This window comes from Podospora bellae-mahoneyi, chromosome 4, assembly GCF_035222275.1.
Source record: "Podospora bellae-mahoneyi strain CBS 112042 chromosome 4, whole genome shotgun sequence".
NCBI lineage: Eukaryota > Fungi > Ascomycota > Sordariomycetes > Sordariales > Podosporaceae > Podospora > Podospora bellae-mahoneyi.
The window spans coordinates 956,310-979,889 of NC_085883.1; the positions used below are offsets into that span (position 1 = coordinate 956,310).

At 51.5% G+C, this 23,580-nt stretch overlaps 6 protein-coding genes and 1 non-coding gene across 7 annotated transcripts; 3 read left to right on the top strand and 4 right to left on the bottom strand.

Annotated features, from left to right (window-relative positions):
* The first annotated feature begins 27 nt into the window (after window positions 1-27).
* Window positions 28-4,379, top strand: QC761_000280 (uncharacterized protein). Its single transcript, XM_062871771.1, has 8 exons — window positions 28-1,578; window positions 1,630-1,808; window positions 1,857-2,338; window positions 2,393-2,732; window positions 2,788-3,277; window positions 3,329-3,688; window positions 3,738-3,970; window positions 4,024-4,379. Exons 1-8 carry the CDS (start codon window positions 1,530-1,532, stop codon window positions 4,264-4,266), a joined length of 2,376 nt encoding a protein of 791 aa, XP_062731990.1. The 5' UTR covers window positions 28-1,529; the 3' UTR covers window positions 4,267-4,379.
* A 4,624-nt stretch (window positions 4,380-9,003) lies between these two features.
* On the top strand, window positions 9,004-9,993 carry QC761_000290 (uncharacterized protein; the record flags this gene model as incomplete). Its single annotated transcript, XM_062871773.1, has 1 exon — window positions 9,004-9,993. One exon carries the CDS (start codon window positions 9,004-9,006, stop codon window positions 9,991-9,993), a length of 990 nt encoding a protein of 329 aa, XP_062731991.1.
* Window positions 9,994-10,144: 151 nt separating this feature from the next.
* Window positions 10,145-11,509, bottom strand: PAN5 (2-dehydropantoate 2-reductase (Ketopantoate reductase) (KPA reductase) (KPR); the record flags this gene model as incomplete). The annotated part of the gene is made up of 1 exon (XM_062871779.1): window positions 10,145-11,509. The coding sequence occupies one exon, from the start codon at window positions 11,507-11,509 to the stop codon at window positions 10,145-10,147; it is 1,365 nt and encodes a 454-aa protein (XP_062731992.1).
* A 163-nt stretch (window positions 11,510-11,672) lies between these two features.
* On the top strand, window positions 11,673-11,754 carry QC761_0063470. The gene has a single exon. It is a non-coding gene; the product is annotated as a tRNA-Asp (tRNA).
* A 2,211-nt stretch (window positions 11,755-13,965) lies between these two features.
* QC761_000310 (uncharacterized protein) lies at window positions 13,966-15,694 on the bottom strand. The gene is made up of 2 exons (XM_062871782.1): window positions 14,330-15,694; window positions 13,966-14,265 (listed from the first exon to the last, which is right to left on the bottom strand). Exons 1-2 carry the CDS (start codon window positions 15,459-15,461, stop codon window positions 14,027-14,029), a joined length of 1,371 nt encoding a protein of 456 aa, XP_062731993.1. The 5' UTR covers window positions 15,462-15,694; the 3' UTR covers window positions 13,966-14,026.
* Window positions 15,695-16,449: 755 nt separating this feature from the next.
* Window positions 16,450-18,621, bottom strand: QC761_000320 (uncharacterized protein; the record flags this gene model as incomplete). The annotated part of the gene is made up of 5 exons (XM_062871783.1): window positions 16,450-16,687; window positions 16,753-16,938; window positions 17,032-17,541; window positions 17,652-17,981; window positions 18,050-18,621. 5 exons carry the CDS (start codon window positions 18,619-18,621, stop codon window positions 16,450-16,452), a joined length of 1,836 nt encoding a protein of 611 aa, XP_062731994.1.
* Window positions 18,622-19,157: 536 nt separating this feature from the next.
* Window positions 19,158-19,949, bottom strand: QC761_402300 (uncharacterized protein; the record flags this gene model as incomplete). Its single annotated transcript, XM_062878511.1, has 4 exons — window positions 19,158-19,204; window positions 19,284-19,509; window positions 19,581-19,866; window positions 19,933-19,949. The coding sequence occupies 4 exons, from the start codon at window positions 19,947-19,949 to the stop codon at window positions 19,158-19,160; spliced, it is 576 nt and encodes a 191-aa protein (XP_062731995.1).
* Between the last annotated feature and the right edge of the window lie 3,631 nt (window positions 19,950-23,580).

Consider the following 23,580-nt stretch of genomic DNA (forward strand, 5'->3'; position numbering starts at 1 on the left):
TGCTGCTACCCCTCCACCCCCTTTCACATGCTGTTGATGGGCACCAAACAGGGCCCAAGCATCTTGGGTTCTTGGTCGGCCCTTTATCACAGATAAATATATGCCTTTGTGCGCCCTGGCGTTCTGCTTTTGCAGGTGTCTGTTCCTTCTTGCATATTTTCCCTCACGAACACGACTCTCACTGTTGCCAAAAACCGAGGACATCGACCCTCCGCATACCGATCGATCGAAGCGAACGTATAAAGCAGCCGCCATCAGCCGCCTCGTTTATTATCCCCAGAAACGCCCATCGCATGCTCTCCCCACAGTTCGACCGACAGACCTCCCCAAACAGGGGCGGCCTCGTGAGCAATCGCCACGGTCCCAATCCTAGGGCTGGCCCGACGGACCGCGAGATCTACTATACGCAAGTTGATTGGGTATAGCCTGATTGAAGAGCAAAATGGGTCGCCAGCATCCGTTAACGACTACAGCGCCAGTAGACGCTGGTGGCTGACTGACGGGACTTTATCCAAAGTGGGGGAGATTACAACCTTGAGCACCACTACGGAATTTTTTCTGGAACCGGCCAACCCCGAGCCAAGGACTTCCCAAGGACCCCCTCTACCGCGCCGTTCTGGAGCCGCTGGAAATTCCCCGTTGTTGCCGCTCTCCTTGCCGCAACGCCGTTGAGATTCACCTTCGTGGAAATACCCGGATTTGGCCTCTTCGAATCAATTCCAACTTCATTCAGACCGACCGAATCAGCCACGCCAGGAAAGAGGGGTTGGGGATTTCTTCACTGACTCGACTGTCCGCCAGTCAGTATTCTATGTTGCATTCAGTCGGCGCACCGATTGTGGGCACCTCATAATGCTTTGTGATCTTTGTGATCTGCAGCCCAATGCTGCTGTTTTGTTCCGAGCACCTGAGATTGGAGCGCAAACGAGTCCCCTGAGAATGGAGACAGACAACGTCAGCGACTATGCAGGCAAGATTACCGGTTCATACATCAATGCTTGGCCATGAGTTGAAACGTCCCGCGTCGGCGTCTGCTTCCGTTCGGTGCCTTGCCTCCCCTGAACTCCCCTGCCTCCGCGTGCCATGCCGCCTCCTCGCCAAACTCATCAGGTTCTTCCGCCCTGGGGAAATCTTGGGGAAACCCCACCGCGCGGCTCTTCTCCAATCTATCTGCTCCCTTCATATCAAGCATGGCTTTGCCAACGCCGCAGATCCCATATTCTCCTGGCGGAGGCTATACTCTGGTCATGCAGCCCAATTTATTTCCCTACATCTCCTCCAAGTCATCGGCTCTGATTCTGCCGCGGATCCATCCTATCGGTGACATTCCATTTGTTTTCCCCGGACTGCGCTTCCGTGATTCGATCCTGGGAATGCGGAGTCAGGCACAGTCAGCTTACGCTCGCGATGTGGTTATATGCATGGCCGCTCCCCGCATGAGACGTTTGTATCTGGAGGCTGGCTTGTCTTCTTTGGCCCAGCGCTGAATCCAGAATCGTCCTGTGCTTTGGCTGTTCTGGAAAGTAACAATGAAGTTTCTCAGCCGTGTTGGCGCGACTGCCCTCGCGGCGTCGCTTTGTAGGTGCTCCTAATAAGTTTTGTGATGGAAATCCAGCTGATAATCGACAGACCTGCAGCATGGCATCGCGCAAATGGCTGATGGTACCTACACTGATCAAACGTCCGGCATCAAGTTCAAGACGTGGACTCAAGGCACCGAGGCTACCGAAGCCTCTCCATTCACCTTCGGTCTGGCTCTCCCAGGTGATGCTTTGACCGAAAATGCCAACGAGTACCTTGGTATCCTCGTATGTGGATCATCTACCCTCAATTCTTCTTGTGCTGACAGAGAATAGCGCTGCAAAATCGAAGATGCAGCTGCTCCCGGCTGGTGCGGTCTTTCCCACGGCCAGGCCGGTCAGATGACCAACGCCCTGCTCCTCGTTGCCTGGGCCTCTGAGGGAACTGTCTACACTTCTTTCCGCTGGGCCACCGGCTACACCTTACCTGGCCTCTACACCGGCGATGCAAAGCTGACCCAAGTTTCTTCGAACGTCACCGACACCCACTTCGAGCTGATCTACCGTTGCCAGAACTGCTTCTCCTGGAACCAAGACGGCACCAGCGGCAGCGTCGAGACAACACAGGGATTCCTCGTTTTGGGCCACGCGGCTGGCAGCTCTGGTCTGGAGAACCCAACCTGCCCTGACCGCGCCACCTTTGGCTTCCACGATGCTGGCTTTGGTCAGTGGGGTGCTCCCTTGGAGGGTGCCACTTCCGAGTCGTACGCCGAGTGGGCTGAGCTTGCTACGACTACTCCTGAGACTGATTGTGAGGGGTAAGTAGCGGTACTCTATCAGTTCGGGAAGGCGTGATGCTGACGATCCTCTAGTACTGGTCCTGGTGATGCTGAGTGCACTCCTGCTCCCGAAAAGGTCTACGACTACATCGTTGTTGGTGGCGGTGCCGGCGGTATCCCCGTTGCCGACAAGCTCAGCGCCGCCGGTCACAGCGTCTTGCTCATCGAAAAGGGACCTCCTTCCTCTGGTCGCTGGGGTGGCACCATGAAGCCCAAGTGGCTCGAGGGAACCAATCTCACTCGCTTCGATGTCCCCGGCCTCTGCAATCAGATCTGGGTCGACAGCGCCGGCATTGCCTGCACTGATACTGACCAGATGGCTGGTTGTGTTCTGGGCGGCGGTACTGCTGTCAACGCCGGTCTCTGGTGGAAGGTAATTTCAAACTCCAAGCCCCATCCTGCAGAAAGCTTGCTTACAAATAAATCAGCCCCCCGCGTCTGACTGGGACTACAACTTCCCTGCTGGCTGGAAGTCCAAGGATGTTGAGGCTGCCGCCAACCGTGTCTTCGACCGGATTCCTGGTACATTCAAGCCATCTGCTGATGGTGTCCTCTATCGCCGTGAAGGCTTCGATGTTCTTTCCAGCGGTCTGAGGAAGTCGGGCTACAAGGAGGTTGTTGCCAATGAGTCGCCCAACGAGAAGAACGGCGCGTTTGCGCACACCCACTTCATGTTCCGATACGGTGAGAGAGATGGCCCGCTTGCCACATACCTTGTTTCAGCCAACAACCGTGACAACTTTGACCTCTGGACTGGCAGTGCTGTGCGCAGGGCTCTCAGAACAGGTGGCAAGGTTACCGGTGTTGAACTCGAATGCTTGAGGGACGGTGGCTACAGCGGTGAAGTCAAGATTAGCGCCAAGGGTGGTGTCATCTTCTCTGCTGGTACTTTTGGCTCTGCCAAGCTTCTCATGCGCAGTAAGTCCTTGTGGGCTTTCTCAAGCACCGAAAGCTAACACACAATGACAGGCGGTATCGGTCCCCGTGACCAGCTCGAGATCGTTGCCGGCTCCAAGGACGGCGAGACCTTCATCTCTCGGGATCAGTGGATCGACCTCCCGGTCGGCTCCAACCTGATTGACCATCTCAACACCGATCTTATCTTGACTCACCCCGACGTCGTCTTCTATGACTTTTACGAGGCCTGGACTGCCCCCAATGAGGGTGACAAGGAGCGTTATCTCAACAACCGCACTGGTATCTTGACCCAGGCTGCCCCCAACATCGGACCCATGGTCTGGGAAGAGGTTACTCCTTCTGACGGCATCCCCCGTCAATTCCAATGGACTGCCCGTGTTGAGGGAGATGGTCGCATCACTGACTCCCCACGTATGTTAGCTCTTCTACAATGTGTAACACCCACAAGCTAACAGATTAGATGCCATGACTCTCAGCCAGTACCTCGGAAGAGGTGTCGTTTCCAGAGGCCGGATGACCATCACCCCTGGTCTCGCCACCGCTGTTTCCGAGCACCCCTATCTCCACAACGCTGGTGACAAGGAGGCCGTTATTGCTGGTATCAAGAAGCTTCAAGCCGCCCTTAACGTGATCCCCAATATCACCTGGGTCCTTCCCCCTCCCACCGGAACTGTTGAGGACTATGTCAATGGCGTAAGTCTTTTCCTCTTTTACGCGCCATGAACAATGGCTAACATTGTCGATAGCTCCCTGTCTCCCCATCCGCCCGCCGCTCCAACCACTGGATGGGTACTGCCAAGCTTGGCACTGATGATGGTCGTGAGGGTGGTACTGCCGTAGTTGACTTGGACACCAAGGTCTATGGCACTGACAACCTCTTTGTGGTTGACGCCTCCATCTTCCCTGGTATGTCGACGGGTAACCCGTCTGGCATGATCGTCATCGCGGCTGAGAAGGCTGCTGAGAGGATCTTGGCCCTCAAGGCTTAAGTGGGAGTCAAAATGGAATGTATAAATAACAAGGTGTAGGTAGTAGGAAAGTAGCAAAAATTGTACATGAGCTCAATTAGTACATGATGTTGAATGGGACGTAACAAAGTGGGTTGCTGTACGGATAGAATATCGTGTAGAGCCGAAAGGGTGTATTGACACTATGTCGGGGCAGACAGGATATGCTGAACGATGTTGTTATGAGACTTGATTGTTGAGATACCTAAGACATACAATGAGGAGGGTGATGACTGGATGTAGGTATACAAGTATGAAGCCCCTGAATACCCGCGGGACATACCTGTCTGACCTCGGTGCAATGACCCTCGGTAGGAATCGATATGGTTGATGGTTAAGAACTGGCTGGATTAATGAGTTTTTCTCAGTTAACTTGCCTGTGACACCACGGTTGTAGCGAGTAATATCAATGTCACCGTTCCTCTTCCCCTTTTGCCTACCCACAACACTGTCTCACTCTACTATTACTCGACAACACCATTATCAACGACTATAGCGATGTCACAAGCTTTGATGCTCAGAACAGCTACCGTACTGCTTTGTCTGGCGGTAGGCTTTCTCTAGTGAGCGTTGCCCAGAAACAGCACTCCTCCCAACATTTATACTTGAACATCTCAATACCGCGGTTTCTTAGACAATTGCAAAGGATCTTGTTAAGGTAGATATACATATAGCTATCTTAGATCTGAATTTGGTCAGCTCCGGAGCCGCGCATCATTTGTATTTGAAATACGTGGATGCCAAAAAGCGTGGTTCAAGGTGCCCAACGGTGCCTAACCTCGTAGGGGTTTTCTGTGACACCAACAACGCACAACATCATCATTATGCACGCGTATGTTACGGAGTGTAGATTTCTATATCACAAAGGCCTTGGCAAAAGAGCATAATAATATCTTTTAAATTTCCAAGACTACTTTTGGCGCGGAAGCTCCAACTAATCTCCCAGATTTCCACCTTCAATATTCATTCACTTACAGCCCCTGGCGCATCCAACATCCGTCTCTTGGATGGTCGAGATGCAAAATCTGACCCTTTCTCTTTGTTATCTGCACGCTTCTCAGCACCTTCAACCATGTTCCTGTTCTTTGATATGGGGCAACGGTCAACAGCACCGTTATAATACTTGCCCCCCGGGTTTTCTTTTGCTTCCAACGCCAATACCATCCATCCCAAGAAGGCAAGCCTGACTTGATCATGCCCATCAAAACTCAATCAACGTTCCATGGAGAAAGTATGGCTCTTTGTGGGACTAAGCCAATAAGGCGTGCTTGTCATCAGCCAGATTTGAAAAACGATGTGTTGAACAACCGGCGTTTTAAGTACGCCGTAAAGTGAGCGGCGAGTTTTACGAGGCTCTTTTTCAAGTCAAATTTTGAATGGAGATATTCCCCAGCGCGACGATCATCATAGTACTGGCCTTTGCCTCCTCGAGCTCATCCTTTGATAGATCTCGAAACACTGCTGTTCTAAACTCTTCGGGCCTGATTACCCCTCGTTTTTCAAACTCAATGAAACCAATGAGCTCCATGACATCGAGGTTATCCGTGTCATACCTAATGACCTTGTCAGGCTTAGATGCGCAATCAGGTATGCGCTCAGGGGCGTCACTAGGTTCGTTCGCTGGAGGGGTTTCTGGTTTGCTTGCGGGAGCGAAAACTCGGAGATCATACCAAAACTCGGCTTTCCCTCAACCTCGCGAGCGCGGTAGAGTGCGTAGCAGACAGGTTGTAAGATCTGTTCGTCCCACCAAGCGACCACATCGGCCTCGCTATGCAAGACGGCCGTTGGATTATTTGGAGACATTCCGACTGTCTTGAGATGGTCTATATGCGGCTGAATGACCTTGAGGCCTATGTCAACTAGGAAGCTGGGTGGGACCTCGATCCATCCAACTGCAGGCTTTCCTCTAGCTGGGGGATCGCTCGGTTTGCGAATCTTTTTGCTTGTTAGAGGTAGAGGCTTGGGGAAGTGGCTTGACTGGTGATAGAAGGGCATCCCACACGTTGCTTGGGAGCAACGTAGGGTTTTGACGGTGCGTGTACCATGACTGTTGTTTGGCCCTCTATTGTGCAACACAGAAAGTCTGACAGGGAGAATGCGCTGCAGGCGAATAAACGGAAGAGACAAAATGGAAGATTGAAAAGCTTTTGCAGGAATCTGTGTGGGTGCTATCATGGCCCCTGCCGGTTGTGCTAATTAAGCCCGTCACTCTTTCTTAATTCCACCTCTCAAACTGCCCTCGCCTCGAGGTTTTTACCGTCCTAGTAGGAGGGGAAGGGGAAGGTGGTTAGGAAACCGGAGCGGCAGGAACGGGATGGGAAGGTGGAGGATAGGTTGATAAAGCGGGTTGATGAGCAGAGGACCTCGTCTATAGGATTCGAGGGTTTACCCGGTTGGGTGTACTAGCCTTTAAAAGGGGTACATTTACTTTCTATGAGGTGACCACGCCTTGGTATTGTCTGAAGTCAAAAACTAATTAGGAAATATTTCTTAGGTTACGTAGATCTTGAGGAGGCCAGACGCTGTGGAAGTAGATATAAATGCGGTAGAATAAGATGTTATGGTACCTTAGCTAGCCCTACATTAGGGGGGGATAGCAAAAGAAGTGTACCCAGAAATATTGACATCCCCAATAAACTGTCCCATAAACATCACAAGATAATGGGGATAAGATTGTAAATGAGTCTATCTAGAGGGCCCTATGCATTTCTTCTTGATGGGAGAGATTTACAAAGACAGCGCTATAAAATTAAAGTTAAAGAGATGTATCATCCATCTAGATCACCATCGGTTATAACATAAAAGCCCATCAAGCCACCCCTTCTTGCTCCTCGGGGAGCTTAGGTAGTTTGCTCCCCTGCTCACGAAGCGCAAGTGTAGAGCTTTGTGACCCTAAACTCGAGATGCTTGTGTTTGTTTCGCCGGAGGAATGTAGAAAACACTATCTACCGTTATTGTTGTGAATTGTGAGGTAGTGCTTTCGTCAGAGCCGCGCTGTTGTTGATAGTGTGACGGATGCTTTCCGGCTCCTTCTCAGCATCTTACACATTAAGTTGCGATTTTTGGGTCTCCGGTCTTGCTGATACTTCTCTTGGAAGATCCATTCGCGTACAGGTGCGTATTTGTCATCGTTCCCCCAGATCTCTATTAACCATTGTGCATATTGATCCTGGTCACCTGCATGCCAGGCTTTGGATATCAACTCGCTCCAAGCACCAGTCGTGAGTTCATTGTTTTTCAAAGGCTGGAAGGGCCAGTACTGTAGGATGGGCGACATTGACTTCTTCTTTGGTGGCAGTGGCTTCTTGAGCTGATCTACACGGTGGAGGATGTACCTGCTTGTTGTAATAGTAGAACAAACGGACGGCTGTGAAGTCTATAAAAGCAACCTCCCAACTCTTGTCTTTGCGAATGATGATTTTACTCGGATCGAGATTGTCCAAGCCAATGAGACGCTGCCACCACAAAATTCGCTCCGCGTCAATTACGCGTGTCAGTACAGACCTGCACTCCTCCTTGCCGACGTCTTGCTTTTGCAGGATTATATCCTCCATGGTGTGGCCGGTGACCCGCTCGAGAAGGACCATACGCACCAAACGTAGACGTTCCGGAATATGGGTTTCGACCGCTAAAGTCCAGGCACCATAGTATTGAGGCGCTACCCTATCGGAAATAGATCCTTCCTCCAAGTGATGTTCCATGAGAATGTAGGACCGGGCTTCGAGGGCCTAATCCAAGTCTGCGCGGGTCATGCAGTCCATATCTTCATTGTAGTCTGAGTCGTCTTGGGCCTGGGTCAGTTTGGTCCGGGTAACCAACCCCGTCGTTGATTTTGCCATGCGCTGCTCCGATGGGTTGCCTTTAAGGTGGCAGACCACCACAGTTGAACCACGTCCACGGTTTTACTTTGATGGAATAAACTCATCAATTACAAGTATTTTCTGATCGTGGTCGATGGGTCTAACGTTTCCTAAGGACAAGGATCCTGCGGGGGGTTACTTAACTCAAAGTGGAGACGATGGTCTCGATGAGCGGCGTTGACTTTGGGAGTATTTCCCCAGTACATCTGCTTAAAGGGCTCCGGTGGAATATGTGTTCGAATGTTGAGCTCGACGCCGGCTGCATAGCGCTCGCTGGGAGGGGGATCTGTGTTGATCCCATTGCGCAAAGGGGGTGTTTGCAGAAAGCTGGTGTTCGTGAAAAAGAAAATCGAATGCCCAAAAATAAAACAGGAGAGAAGTAGGCCAGCGCACACCACCGTTAACCTGCCACAAATGTGGCTTAGGGTTTGGAAGTGGCGTTAGGCAATAAAAAACACATGGGAATCTGGTGGTGGCAGCTGTAAGGAATTAGGCTTCACTTGGCGCTAAGCGCCACTCCCGAGTACATGATTTGTTTTCATGCTCAAGTATTCTCCTTAAACACTCTCCCCGCCCTGCCCCTGACCCTCTTTATTTTTGCAACCATCCTTTTACCCCTGACTGTTGCCCCGCCATCATTGGATATGTTTTACTTTGTAAACCGAGCACCTCGCTCTTGAGAATGCGGGTGCCTGATATTACCCCGCATTTGCCGACATGAAGAGCTGCTGTGCCGTGAAGAATGGGATAGTTGTGCCCTCGCCCATCTGGCTTGCGGAAGGTGCTTTACTGTTCGGCATCATATACCAACCTGGGATTTTCTAGGCGGCTTTCACCCTCTCCCACGCGACGACACACCATGTCACTCATAGAACTTCCAGCCGAGATCCTTCTTCAAATCTTCGACCATGTGGGCTCATCATACTTCCGCTCAGATCTGTCACGCCTCAGAGTCTGTAAGCGATGGAACGGACTTGCCCATATCGTCTGCTTTCGCGAGGCCTGCATCACGACCAAGATGCTACGAAGAATGGCGTCGTCTCCGTACGCGGAATCAATTCTCCGTGAGATGGAGATTCTCGACCTGAATTTGGAAGGCTTCGGCACTGTCCGGCCGGGGACTGTCTTGGACCCGAAAGATTACAGCTGGAATTACGTCCCGGATCAATCGTCATTGCAAAGGAGGACAATGGAACTGAACGACGATCTCGTCCACCTCGCCACTATCATCAAACAATCCCGAAAATTACGCACCCTGCGCATCAACGCTATCAAGCCATCGAACCCTGTTTTTGAAATCCGAGAGACGTACCTATTCCCATCCACGCTACGCGCCTTGCTCCTATCAACCAGCAACCTGACCGCTCTGGAGCTAGACCTCTACGGTACTCGACCAGAACCAGAGGGTCATCCCCACCACGGCGATGACGGCCACGTCTGCCCGATGATCGGCGCGCTTCTCCCAACGTTGCAGCGTCTACGGCTGCGCGTGCGCACCATTTGCGCCGATGCCCTTAGACCCCCACGAGACTTCCCCGGTCCTCTTCCTTTGCGTGTGCTGCTCGTTGACTTTGTTTTGACCGAGGAGCTGGCAAACGAAAAATCAAGGTTCACCGCACGCTGCGGTGGCCCGGGGAGATTTGTCAGGTTGGCCCAGGTGGTGAGAGGGGTTGTTCTTAGCCAGGCGCGGGCTCTTTTGCCGCATATGTCTGCTCCCAAGATGGTGAGGATACTGACGCGTATGTTTTCGGGCGATGAGATTCAAGGGATTGATGTGTTGACTGGGAAGAATATTAAAGTCAAAAAGGGTGCGGAGTGGGATGATAATTCTGAGGTCATGATGGATTGAATTGTACCTAGGAAAGGGAGGAGTTCAGGATTCGGGACCTTAATTTGACCATGATCAGTAGCTACCGACTTACATTTTATGTGAGGACGCTAAAATCTCCTATCTGTGCTCAAAGTGGGTAGCTCGCGAGCGAGCATTGTGGCTGGTATATTTAAATAGATGCTGTTGGCTTTACTTTGCCTTTGCCAGGCCCTTGAGCCTTTGCCATGTATTTATTTGCCCTCTTTGGCGCCTTTCCCCAGGGTTTATCGCCTTTGCTCACCGGCTTGGGTTTGAGCCACTCAGGTGTTTCTATCGTCACCTTGGCTTTGAGCCACTCAGGCTTTTCTACCGTCACCATGTTTCTACCTCCTATGAATTCATCCATCGCCTTCATATCTTCCACAGATGCTGCTCCACGTGGTGACGGCCCTAACCTCTTCAACTCCTCGCCATTCTCCCACTTGCGGAACTTGATATAGTGATACAGATTTTGCGTCCCCCTTGGGCACTTCAGCCCCAACTCCCTTGCCTTCTTGATAAGCCAGCCGCAGATGTAGTCAATCTCAGTCTCTCGACCACCCTCCACATCCTGCAACATGGAGCTCTGGTTCTCACCGGTGCGATCGGCCAGCAGAAGAGCCTCTCTGAGCAAGGCTAGATCCGACCAGGCCTCGTCAAGTTTTGGGTTTCCCGAGGGTAGGTCGAGCACGGCACGGACAATGGGGCCGATTTCTGCCACTAGTGAAGACGGCCTGTACTCGGCGGTGATGCCAGTGACTGGATGGTCCGGCAGAGCCCTGAATCTTTCCAAACTCCGAAGCCAACCGTTGGGGCATCTATGTACGACCGTCAGGGGGTTGATGACAGCGTTCATGACCAGCTTGCGCAGCCGGGCGAGTTTGATCTTTTCATTGTCCAGAAACTCGGTCCGAAGAGTTGGGTGACATTTCTCGAGGGCCCGACGGAGGGGATGTTTCTTTTCTATCTCCTGACTCTCGCTAAAGGGTCCGATGTTGAGTGGGCCGGTCCCAGCCACTTGGAAGGTGAAGGGGCAGACTGGGCGGGTAGGGTCGCCGCGGCCAAAGACGCCAGTGCTGCAGACGCCTGCCCAGTACGAGGGACGGTGCTCTGGGGATCGGAAGGCGAGGATCTGGGAGTCGAGTTCTTCCTTGACACCCATGCCGTTCTGCAGCAGCAAGACGGTCGAGTTGCGATCGAGGCGGGGTGAAAGGAAGCCGACAGGAGTGAGTGTTTGCTGGCCCTTTGTTGCGACGATCAGATTGCTGATGTGTGGTGAGCCAGGCCTGGACTGTCCGATCCACTCGGCTCTGAAGCCGGATTTGGAGTCTTGGGTGTGTTCATCGACCCATTTTGTGATTTTCCTGCCGCCGTCAACGAACTTGTCGTAGGAGTCTTTTTTGCGGAAGATCAAGGTCACGGGAAGTCTTGGGTAGTGTGTTGCCAGTGCGTGTGCGACATATTTGCCGAGGTTTCCAACCCCGAGGATATGGATGGCACGATCTGACAGCAACATGGTGGATTGACTGACTGCGAGTTGCGGTTGAAATCTGGGTCTTCGGCCACTTAAAATTTGCGCCGAGCCAGTTGATGCACTAACAGTTTTGCCATTCAACGTCTTTTATAAATCTATTTTTTCTCTTTCCTGCCAAGCTACGACAGGTGTCAACATCTGTAAGTCTTCCGTAGTATAGTGGTCAGTATGTGAGCTTGTCATTCCAACAAACGCTCGAGACCCGGGTTCAATTCCCGGCGGGAGAGTATGCTATGTTATTTTTCCTATATATCGTGGCTGATGCTATTTTTGCAATTCTATGCTTTTTGGCTTTTTCTAGAAGCGCATGGCAGACTAATTCAGAACAGTAATATCAGGCACCCGCATTCTCAAGAGTGAGGTGCTCGTAAAAGATATCCACTGTTGACAGGACAACAATCAGGGGTGCAAACACAACACAAAGAAGCGTCCAACTGAAAGACATGAATGACTTAAACATTTAGCTATCTGAATGATCCAGCGCATCTATAATTGCAACTGAATCAAATTCATCGATGTTGTGCATACCAAGAGAACAGTTCCAGACTGCTAAATCTAACCCCCCGAAAAGAAAGCACCAAACTAATTCGTTTCACAACCAGCACTGTCACATCCGAGAATCTCAGACTTCAAATCACGGCCCGTCACCACCTACTTTTCACCTCCCCGCCGGCTGTTGCCATTCTTCCTCGGTGCACCCCGTCGTCGTCACAGAAACCCCTTCGTAAGGCGCAGTCTTGAGTTGCACTTCAGGTGCAACCTATGCGAGAGGCGTGGCGCCTTGCTTACGAATCCCGTAGGCAGTCAAATCTCTCCGCTGAAATCCGCTGGACAGCGAGGGTTGAGCACGATCTCGGTCCGGATTCGCAATGGAAAAAGTGCATGGCAACTTGTTGTGTATAGTACGCATAACCTGACTCGGACCGCGAGGGCTGTTTCTTTGGGGGTGCAGGGCGAGTATACACTCCCTGAAGGGCCCACTGCGGTGCGATTACGGGTAAGAATGGTAGCCCGTCATACAAGGGCTATTGCGGCGGATATGATTGTGGGAGAGGATATAATTGTTGGGGGGGATATGATTGTTGATCAGTATATGATTATTCCCCAGTATATGACTGGTGACCAGTATATGATTATTGAGCAGGGTACACCGATGCCATCGTCCGAACTGACATTCTGGATGAAGATCTTGAACCTTGTCTGGAAGAACCTTGGCTAGACGAGCCATGCCTCGACGAAGATCGGTAAGAGGAGTTGTGGCTCGAAGAGATGCGCCTCGAAAACGGTGTCTGGATGAGCTCGACATCACGGAGCTTGTTCTTGGGGTTCTGACCTGTCTGAATACGAGTATCCTGGCGGTAAAACCTCTGGCTCCCAAACGTAAACTCCCGCCACAAACTCGCCCGCCACGAATGCGCCGGAGGCTGGAGAAGTTGCCCTCCCTACATTGACCTGGTTGAAAAAAGTTTGAAATAGTTAAGGTCTTTGAGCCTGGGGATTTGGGAGGGGCGAGGATGAGGTGGTACCAGCATGCCAGCATCGGTACCACCGGAGTAGTAATCGCACTGCTGCTGGGAAGAAGAACCAGCAGGAGCATTCTTGTAGTATGCCTCCCATGCTTTTCTTCGGCGTTCTTCTGTTTCGCGGTGGCGCCTACCTGAGTGACATGACATGGTGAAGTTGGTATGAAGTTTGCGGCAGGCACAGAGTATTGAGGTGGATGGTCAAGTCGAAAAATGCAGGTGCCCATGGTGGAGGAATTGAGTGCCCGTTGGCGCAAGGGGCCCATGACATATATACTTGACAGAACCAGAATCACGGTGTTGGTCTGTACTAAGAAGAGGTGAAACGGCTTGTTACAGAGTCGTTCGAGTGGTTCGAGTGTTCGACGGGAGATCGTCAGCTGCGTTTGTTGAGCACCGCCATGATACCATACGTGCGGAGTTTAACGGCCGTTAAATATGAGGTTGATGACCCTTGTGACGCCTGGGGTGAGGGCCATGTGGGGTTCGTGGTGCGGTGTGAATGGAAGGTATCGCCGGAATAGATAGAGTCTGACTTGAACAATGTACCCTGGAAGAATATTTGAGCATATGTATTAGAAGCAATCCAGCGGTGGGATGAAGCCTAAACCAAGGTTCAATCAAGGGCCTTTCAAGGCAAGATTACGCTATATATACCTGACTGAAGCTTGGATAAGGGAACATGAAAGTTCGGATCATAGGTAATGGACTCAGATCAGTGATAATGGATGCTCGGATCAGGGGTAATGGAAACATTAGGTAGGTGCAACATAAAAGAGAAATCACAGAGGGAGGCGGTAAAGGCTTAGAGAAAAGGTGATAGGAACTTTACCTAAGTACCTTGTGAGAGAAGTTATGGAAGCTCAGACTAATAGGACTGTAAGCCGAGATGATAGAGGTTAAAGTCTAAGACAGGTGGTGATAAAGGTTCAGATAACATATTTATTTGGACTACCTACTGAACGGATATCCTGAATCAAATCCGAGCCATAAGCCACGCTTTCCTCTCCTCCGAACCTTCAGGTCCGACCTCCGCCAATTTCTTGTTGTACAACTCCTGGATGGTCACATACATCGTCAGCAAGTCCTCCCCAATACTTTGCATCAACAACTCGTCCTTCAGAAGCAGCTGAAACGCCTCGTCGGGTTTAGTAGGAAGCTGCTCGGTCACCCCAAGCTCCAGCCTCTCCTCCTCCGTCAACATCGCCACATCAACTGTCGACTCGCACGGTTAGCATATCCACACTTTTTCTTTCTCAAATTCGAAAAGAAACCTCACCCTGGCAATCCCTCACCCCCAACTCCAACCCCCTCCTCACACCCTCCACCCCAGCGATCACCAGCCCCGCCACGAACAAATACATCTGCGCCGACGCATCCGGCAATCTCACCTCCCAACACCCCCTCCCCCTCTTCCTAACCGGCCCCTCCCTGTTATCCGTCCCCCAAGAAACCCACCTCCCCGCGCACCATTGCCCCGCCCTCGTCCGGGCATACCCCTCCGGCCTAGGCATAGCAAACGCGCACAACGCCCCCAAATGCTTCATCATCCCAGCAAGAAAGCTCTCCTCCACCTCCCCAATCTCACCCTGCAGACTCTGCACCGAAATATTCGTGTGCAACCCGTTGATCTCGGGCATGGTGGGATTAAACAGCACCTCAATCCCATTCTCCCTACACACTCGTCGGGTGGTCTCCTTGGCGGTGACGAGACCGTCTACTGCTTCCATGGGGGCCAAGTGGCCTAGCACCAGCTCGTAGGCATTGTCGCTTCCCTCGCAGTGGAATTGTTCAACGGGGACGTTTGCCGCGGACTCGAGCTGTTTGGTGATGGTGGATAGCACGGGAAGCATGAAGGACTCTATGGCGCGGAGGCCGGAGGAGGCGTGGATTTCTGCTGCTTTGGCACTGTGTTTGGGCTGAACGGCACTGAATTCGAGCTCGAAGCCGACTCGGAAGTAGAGGCCGATTTCCTCGCCTGCTTGGATGGCTTGGAGCAGAGCGCGGCGGGGGCAGAAGGGGGCGGAAAGGGTGAGGGTGGAGTGGTGCATGTCTTGATGGAGGGGGGTTCCGTTGCCAAAGTAGCATAAAATAACGGCGTGTTCTTCTGCGGTGTTCAGGCTCGGGTAAAGGTGGATGGTGTTGAAGTCGGGGAGGAGGAAGCTCTGTCCTGCAGGGCGGCCAGGGTCGACGTTTGTGAGTGGGAGCCCGATGTCAATGAGGCACAGATAGTGTCGGCATAGGGCAAGGTTTGATTTGGCTTTGAGAAGGGCCTGGAAGTGGCGGAGGGTGAGAATCCGGACCCGGACGGTGGAAGTGTAGTCTGTCCATTGGAGATGGATGAATTGTACTGATGGGTGCCACGTGATGAAGGCCGCGAATTTATCGTAACCATCGATGATGAGAGCCATCTTGACGCCAGGTGAAGGTTAATTTGGCATGCCAAACGCAGCAAAATTTCTTCGCCGATTCAAATGTTGGACTTGGAAGATCTAGTCTATGCCTGAGCCTGAAAAGATGACTTGTGTCAGCAGTGTAGGTAGCTATGTAGCCCCAAAAATAATGACATTGGCAGCCCGCTTATTGCATATGCAACCGGACATGCAGCTCTGGTGTGTTGGGTACAACGAAACACAGGAGTTGGATGTATTATAGGATCTCCGCAAGGCAGCAGTGGTCTTGTAGGAATGCATTCTGCTTATTATCCAGCCATACAGGGAGAAGGACAGAGGTCAGCATGCCCGTGGCTAGTCACACAGACATACACAGCCTCCACTTGCATGCTGCCACATCCCTTCGTTCACAAGAGACCCGGGACTGTGCCCGCATTAGGGGGAGCCTGATAGCTCGGAAGGTTGGGAACCCCGCCTCAACTCAACGTCTCGGGATAGAGACGTCCGAGCCTTGCCTACCACCCTTGCCACAAAATGATTGAGACATTCCCTAGTAAAGCAGGTGGGCATGGCTTGAAGGATAGTCCATAGATCTTTAAAGATAGTTCATAAGCTTTTAACATGGTTTAAAGGCCTTAAAAGATTGTTTAAAGGCCTATTAATCTACTTTTGAGGTATATGTCAGTTCACAGTATAGTATGGGTTAACTTTCTTTTGCTGCCTCAATTATCGTGTGGGGAGGGTGCCTACCCACCTACACAACCTTTGGTGTGTATAGGGAGTATAGTTCATATCTTACACAATATATGGTCCATTGCTTCCGCGCATGGCACAAGCAGGACATCGAGATCTTGCGATTTCTCTTGAGAAAGCTAGGATGTGAGAGCTGTGGTGTTGAAAATGACGATCAGGTAGCTAACCGACAGAAGTAGAAGTACGGTAGATGCAAATTCCCACGTTCCATGATACAAACCTGACCCGGTTCCATCGCTCTTCATCATTACTTTCAGCGCCACTGCATATGCACCAACCCATCATAATCCTTCTCCGTCGGTGTCCTCCCCTGATCCTCCGATCGAGAAAAGTACAACGTCTCGGCCTCCTGCAGCAGCATCTCGGCTTCTGCCTCTCTGCTCTCATCCTCATATAAAGCCTGAGAAAGCTTGTAGAGACAGCGGGCATGCTCACCCACCATGTCTTCCTTGTGGAGGTACGTAATCACCATCGCGTCTGTGATGTGTTTTCTTTGAACGACAAACTCTTAGCCACGCTCTCATGCTAAAGTGAGGGGCTGCCTGGGGGTACTTACATGGAAGCTTGCACGTTTCCCTGATCTAGAGCGCAGCATCCGGTCCGGTACATGCACGCGGCGTTGAAATAGCTCGTTCGAGCCTGCTGCTTCGAAAGCCACAGGTTCTGAGCTTGCATAAAGTACGACTCGGCATTGGAGAAGTTCTTTTCTTCCATTTCGATTCTGCCGATCAGAAAGCTCGCGCTGTGTGGTGTGAGATAGCCGGTTAGGAACACCGCATTTCCATCGTTTTGTTCAAGAGGGCAAGATGGAAGGAAGATTAATGAGAGCACTTACTATGCCGCATTGGCCCACTGCTCCCCTTGATTCCGCATGTACTCTTTGTAGGGCCCTTCAATCTCCGCCCGCGCCTCCTTCAACCGGCCCATATACAACAAACACGTAGCCATGCTCATCTTTTGGAACGGAGAGTACGGCCTTCTAGGCGGATCCGAAGGTTTGGCCGATTCTGACCACCGTTTCCAAGTTGCAGCAGCCTTCTTAAACCATTCATATGCTTTATCGAGCTCCATCATAGTAACGTACGCCTCGCCAATGTTGTGCTCGGACCATGACACCTCCATCTGGTCGCCATCCGGTTCCCGGATCCGAATCTCAAGTGACTTCTCAAGACACTTGAGCCCCTTCCTGTGGTAGCCGCTGCGGAGATAGAGCTGACCTAAATACGATGGAATCGAGGATAACATGTCCCAAAGCCGCTCCTCGCCTTGTAGGGTGAGGATCGCCTCCTGATTGACTTCGCAGACTTCTTTGAGCTCTTCAAACTCGTGCTGCTCGAGAAGATAACTGCCATGAAGGGTAGGTTGTTTAGTCAGGTCCCTAATCATCATATGGCACGGGTGGGGGTGTTTTTGCGGTTGACTTCCTCGTATCTGGTCAGGATAGAAAGGACTCACCGTTCACAGGTAGTAGCAACCTCACAAAACTCTCTACACGTATGAAACCTTGAGTTCCTCAATCGCTCCTGTCTAAACATCTTGGAAAGAGCCAGGATATGTGGCACATAAACACTACACCGTTCCCAGTGTTCGTGCAGGTGAGGCGCCCGCTCCGGAAAGGCGAGAAACACAAGCTTGGACGCCATACGATGAGCCTTTGCTCGGCCTTCCTCTCCCAGAAAGTCCTGAAAATGGCTCTGGATTAGCCTGTGGCACGACAGTTCGCATGTGTCTCTGTCCTTCTTGACCAGGGACAAAGTTTGGAGTTCCACAACCGCTTCGGAAAGGCTATTTCGTGTCAGCACATGGCCATCATGTTTTAACATCGTGAAGTAGGTAAGAACAGGAGGATTCACGTCAGGACATCTCCACACCACGGCAGCTCCGTTGCCAACTTGCCCGGCTCTCCGGGCTGAAAGAGCATCTCCGGTATCCGATCCGCACTGCAGCACGAGATGACCGCCAGAATCGAACTCGCGTTGACGCTCAAGTTCTGAAAAGAGATCTGCCAGACTGGGCCGATACCGTTCTGTCCAAACTCCGGGGCGCGGTCATAGATCTCGACCAGCTGGCCTATGGTCCAGCCGCGCTTGTGAATAACACCCGCCATCCTGTCTAGAGCCAAAGCGTGGCCGCTGAGCCTCTCTGAGAGCTCTAGCGCTGAGTTGAACTGGCTGGCCAAGACATCGGCGCTGATGTGATCGGCGAGTAGATGGATAATACACTTGGCGCCGTTGTCGATGTCCCAAGTCTCAACTTCAATTCCGATTTCTGCCGGCTCCCAGGCAAGATCGGTGTTGCGAGTGGTGATCAAGGCGTGACCATTTGCCGCTAGGTTGGGCCAGTGCGTGACGAGGACGTCGAAAGATTCTACATTGTCGTAGACTATCAACCATTTGGCCTCTGCAATGATTTGAATTTGAATCATCAGTTCGGTATCTCCCACATTTCTTCAACACTGAGAGGAGAGGCTAATACGAACTCGTCTGTTGCAACCAGGTCATAACAAGCAGCCGGTTGTCGTCATGATTGTGAGGAACATAGCCTGGCAACTGGAGTCTTCCGGCAATATCGGAAAAGCTTTGCTTGACCTTGATCTTTGTCTCCGCCTCAACCCAAAGCACCGCATTAATTTTATGTTGCTTGTATCGAGCTTGGGCATACTTGATAGCCACATGTGTTTTGCCCGCGCCACCAATGCCATACAAGGCGATGGATCGAAAAGTCTGGGTGGACCTCTTGTTGAAATGATTCTCGATCTTCTCAATCACATCATCGCGGTCAAAGGACTTGGGACTTTTTGAAGGAGGCAACATGATGCAGGGTAGAGTGGCGTGGTCTTTGAAAGAGCGTGGGTTGATGGACATCATTGAATAGAGCCATGTCAAGTCGTTGTTCGTGATTCCATGCTGCCGCTGTGACATGGCTGCCACCTTCTCGATTGCCTTTACTGACTCTTCGATATCACGAGAGGTTATTTCGCAAATATCTTCGAGGCGTCTCCAGGGATCCTGATCTTTGGGGATGGGTCGGGGTGGTCAACGCATGTACCTATCTGGCAGTTTCAAAAGCGGGCGGCATGGATCTCACCGGCGGAACGGGACCGGGCAAAATGCTCTTCGTCCCGGAGAAACTCAATGGCGTCCGCAAAGAAGTTGGTAGCCACCACAAACGTCTCGAAGACAGCCTCTTTGGCTTTATTGGATAGGTCCTCTTCGGCTGTGCTGTATCCTCGTAGCGTTTCGACGTTTCGGCTGAGCTTCTTGATTTCCTGTGTCATCCGTCGAGTGGCGTCTCCCTCTATCTGCGCCGCTACCTATGGTTCCAAAGGAGAGTATAAGTATGGCGTCGATGATCAAAAGTTCATTGTAGGAGTGTACTCGCCACAACAAGTGTCCCCATCAATCCCCAGAACAAGCTAGGGTCGAGCTTTGGTCCGAGTTTCTCCGCGAAGATCTTGCTAAAGTCTCGAAACTCGACAAGTCGAGGGCGGATCATGGATAGCTCCTCAAGAACAGCATCGGGGAATGGTTCATCAGGGTCATTTATGAGATGTTCGATGATATCGTCGTAGCTGCGAAAGCTTCGAACGTTTCGCTTATCCTCACGATCTTTAATCTTTGTCATGCATCTTGCCGCTCGGGACGCCCATGTCTCCTGGAAGAACTGCTCTCTACGTTGCGATTCTTGGATTAGAAACCTTCTCCCAGCCTGGACAATGACCAGATTAGATACTCACAACTCTTTGGTGTCCATTATCGTCGCTGAGAGCGAGATGGGAGCTTGGTGCAGGTAAGACGAACGGAGGTTGAGCAGACGAAGTGTGTTGAAGTATGCAAAAGCCCGGTAGCCTACCGAGAGGAACATGAGAGACCCAGATGCTTATGACCTACTCTGCCCCAGGAGCGGGGTTGTCTACCTACAGGGACAGCCAGTAAAATACAACTGCAGCAGGCCCGGGGGAGGGGGAGACACAGGGCCGGTGCAATGGTGCACCGCACCCTAGGTAATCTGTGCATCAGCTCAATTAAGGTACTTGCCGACGTTGTCTTGCCAAGAAGTGGAAGCATGCCAGTCTCGACACTCATCAAAGACTGTCTCTGAGTGCAACGAGAAAATGCCCTAGTCTACATACAACAGCAGCCCTTATTTGACTCTGTCGGCTTCGGAGCTTCTGGAGCCGGGCTGGACTCGATCTCATCCTCGTCCACCTCAAAGCCAGCGCCTCTGGCAAGATCTTTGCAGCTTGAGAGAAATCCCCAACTTATCAGGCAGTTGAACTCGACACCCCAATGCGCAAACCACGGGCTGTCAGTGGCGCAACCGTCTTTGAGCAAGATGGTGTCAAACCCCTTCAGGTAGGCGTCTTGCAGTGTGCCCATGACACATTGGTCAATGTTAATACCAGTAAAGAGCAGCGTCCTCAGGTTGTGTTCGTTGATGAAATTGGTAACGTCCTTCATCCTGTCGCACATGCCTGAGCTTCTGTTCTTGTAGAAGTGGACATCGGGCGGGTCAAAACTCTTGCCTTTATGGTAAGCGTCTGACAGTGGATCGTGGAGCCAGCTGTTCCATGATTCTTTGACCAAAATTCTCCCGCCATTGATCACCTTGCCATTCTTGTCCGTAACTTCCCCAATCTCGTCGCCCACACCCTTCTGGTTCCTGTACATGCCCTTGTTGCTGAAACCATCTCCGGGTCGAAGCTTCTGCCAATCCTTCGAGACTTTGACCGGTTCAAAGTTGAACGTTTTGAAGACGCCCGGATCCATCTCTTTTAGGTCTTCGTCGGAGTAGCCTGTGGTTACCCAGATGATCTGGATGCCAGCCTTTCGGGCAGCAGGAATGGCGTGCTTTAAGATGGTATTCTCGGCGCGATAGAACTCTGGATTATCATTGCCCAGAGCCTCGTGAAGGTCGTAGTTTTGAAGGTCGATGATCAACAGGGCGGTTTTGGCAGGGTCGATAACAACAGGTGTCAGGGCGCACTGTAGGCTCAAACGCGGTTCGACGGGTGCGGAATCGGGAGTGGGAGGGTGTGTGAGATCGAAACCCTCCTCTTTTGACCACTTCCAAAAGTTTTTGTCATTGCCGATGATGGTTGGCGACTGGTCTTTGCGGGGCTTTGACCGCCAGTCGGGCTGTTTTCCGGTCGACATGTTCTCGTAGCTTGTAGAGGGTTGGCCTTTTGGACTGAAAGGCTCAGGTAAGTAAGGTAGGTTCAGAACAGCAAAAGTTTGGAAGATGATGTGGCATGTTAGGTAAGGTAGGGACCTGCAAGAGCTACTGATGCACACCGAGATGGAAGTGAGGGGTGTGGGAAGGCAGGCTCCCGAGTTTCTGTACAACATACCCCGCCCCGATGATCCGATATTCTGAGTGGTTGGGTACTTGAATAGACAGGGTTCTCTTCACCAGTAATAAGCACATGAGACATTGGACACTGCAGCCTCACTATTTCATTTGCTATCGACCTGTCGTGAAACCCACACCACTCTCTCCACTTCGAAGCCCGCCCTCGCCGATTCCATCGAGTGCCCATCGATCAATTATCACAACAGCCCTTAGTGGTTCAATTCTTGCCAAAATCCACGACGCGCGGAGGCTGGGGGAGGCTCCCGTGGCCCTCGCCCCCAAGCTGAATCTGCCATGTGTGATAGTCTTGCTTGTTGGGCGTGATCGGGATGAACCAGGCCTTCCAAGGTTGACGAAGCGGTGCAACAGGCTCCATATTTTTGTGATACTGAACTTCCGCCTAGGTAGGTAAGCAAGCGATTAGTTCTGGACTTTTTGGATAGTCAATCACTTACCAGTAGGTCTGTTTTAGACTGCAGCTGTGTGAGGAATTGGGACTTGACTGAAAGGTATCGTTGGTCACAAAGACAGGAGGAGAGCACCAAGGATGATCGGGGGATACCTTGATATAGCTTTACAGCCTTCGGTGGTTTGGTGAGGACCAACTTTATGCCGAGCCTTGCGTGACAACTACCTAGGTGGCTGTTCATGTTGTACCTATCAAACACCAAGTGTGGGTGGGAGAGGGGTCATACCATAACAAGGGTCCTATCTGGTGTGGGTGGATGAAAGCTCATTTTCCGCCCCCCTTCCCCTCCTCGGGCAACTACAATGACAAGATGACAGGCTGCCATGAGGCGCCTCCACCACTGGATTCTCGTGATGACTGGTCAGCGTTCAACAGTATGCGTTGTTAGCTGGGTTGTTCGGATTTATAAAGGTGCCAGCAACTAGCAACCTCGAAACTTTCGAGAGTCCAGTTCTCATGATCTCGACACTTGGATCATCACACAAGAACAACCTGCCATTTTCACCTCACATCAAACAGCGAACCACGGAATCGTTCCACCCCGCGAAGAAGACAAAGGTGGGTGTAGTGCTTTTGATGCGAATTGGATACGTGCTAATCAATAACCTACACCTGCAGGTCGTATGATGATGCCTAGTCGGTACAACTCTGCAACTGATGGTCCGGTGATGAGAAAGCCAGCAACAGATTTGGAGTCACAAACTACAAGCAACAAACAACATGGGCTCACTGATTTCAGACGTCAACATCTGGAGTACTTGCACCTGGTCTTTGGGAATCAGAACCTGGACCTCATCCAACAAAAGTACCGTGGCATCCTTGCATATTGTCACTATATCGAAGGCTCCTTCGATCCATTGTTGACTGACAATTACATGTCAACGTGGGCAGCACTTGAGCTAGAACGACCCGCGTCGACAGTCGACTGTTGGTCCTTGCCCATTGCCGTGTTCAACTGGCTGCAACATCCAAAGCTTCAGCCACAGGATGTCAGCATCGACACCATTTTGAACAGTCTGCTGAAGAATTCCAGCAGTAGTCCCAGAACACCAGCAGGTAGCAGCCCCAGACTCCAAGAAAATAACAGTCCCAGACTCGGAAATCATCACCCCCACGCCTATAGTCAAATAGCCGTGTTCGCTGTCTTTTGCTGGGCAACAATGACACTCACGCCCAATCTACAACCTCCTGGCACACCCGCTCTGGCCTGTCTGGCAGCCAGTAGGTCAGAACTAGACGCCGTTATGCAACACAAGCTCGATAGATGCAGAAGACCCATCGCGGTAACCTTTCACGGGTTTAAGGAGCATGCCTGGGGAAAGGAAATCATGAAAGGGCTGCAGTCAGTTGTCGATGGAAACGAGGATATCTACCAGGCATCTTTCAACATGAGGTCTTTGCAGCTTTTTGGCAAAGTCCGCATTCAGTGGGTCACGACAATCACAGCCCATCTCGAATTCGATGCAGCGAGCAGGCGGCTCTCGCTGTTCAAGTTCCCCTCACTTTGTGCCCTCAAATGCTTAGGAAGTGACAGCAAAGCAGATTTGATACTCAAAAGGTAGG

Excerpts from the sequence above, each read along its gene's own strand:
- QC761_000280 (XM_062871771.1), top strand. The coding sequence starts at position 1,530 with ATGAAGTTTCTCAGCCGTGTTGGCGCGACTGCCCTCGCGGCGTCGCTT. Across the intron at positions 1,579-1,629 it reads TGCCCTCGCGGCGTCGCTTT|ACCTGCAGCATGGCATCGCG; the intron begins GTAGGTGCTCCT and ends GATAATCGACAG. Across the intron at positions 2,733-2,787 it reads ACGCCGGTCTCTGGTGGAAG|CCCCCCGCGTCTGACTGGGA; the intron begins GTAATTTCAAAC and ends CAAATAAATCAG.
- QC761_000310 (XM_062871782.1), bottom strand. The coding sequence starts at position 15,461 with ATGGCTCTCATCATCGATGGTTACGATAAATTCGCGGCCTTCATCACG. Across the intron at positions 14,266-14,329 it reads GGGGGTGAGGGATTGCCAGG|TTGATGTGGCGATGTTGACG; the intron begins GTGAGGTTTCTT and ends GCGAGTCGACAG.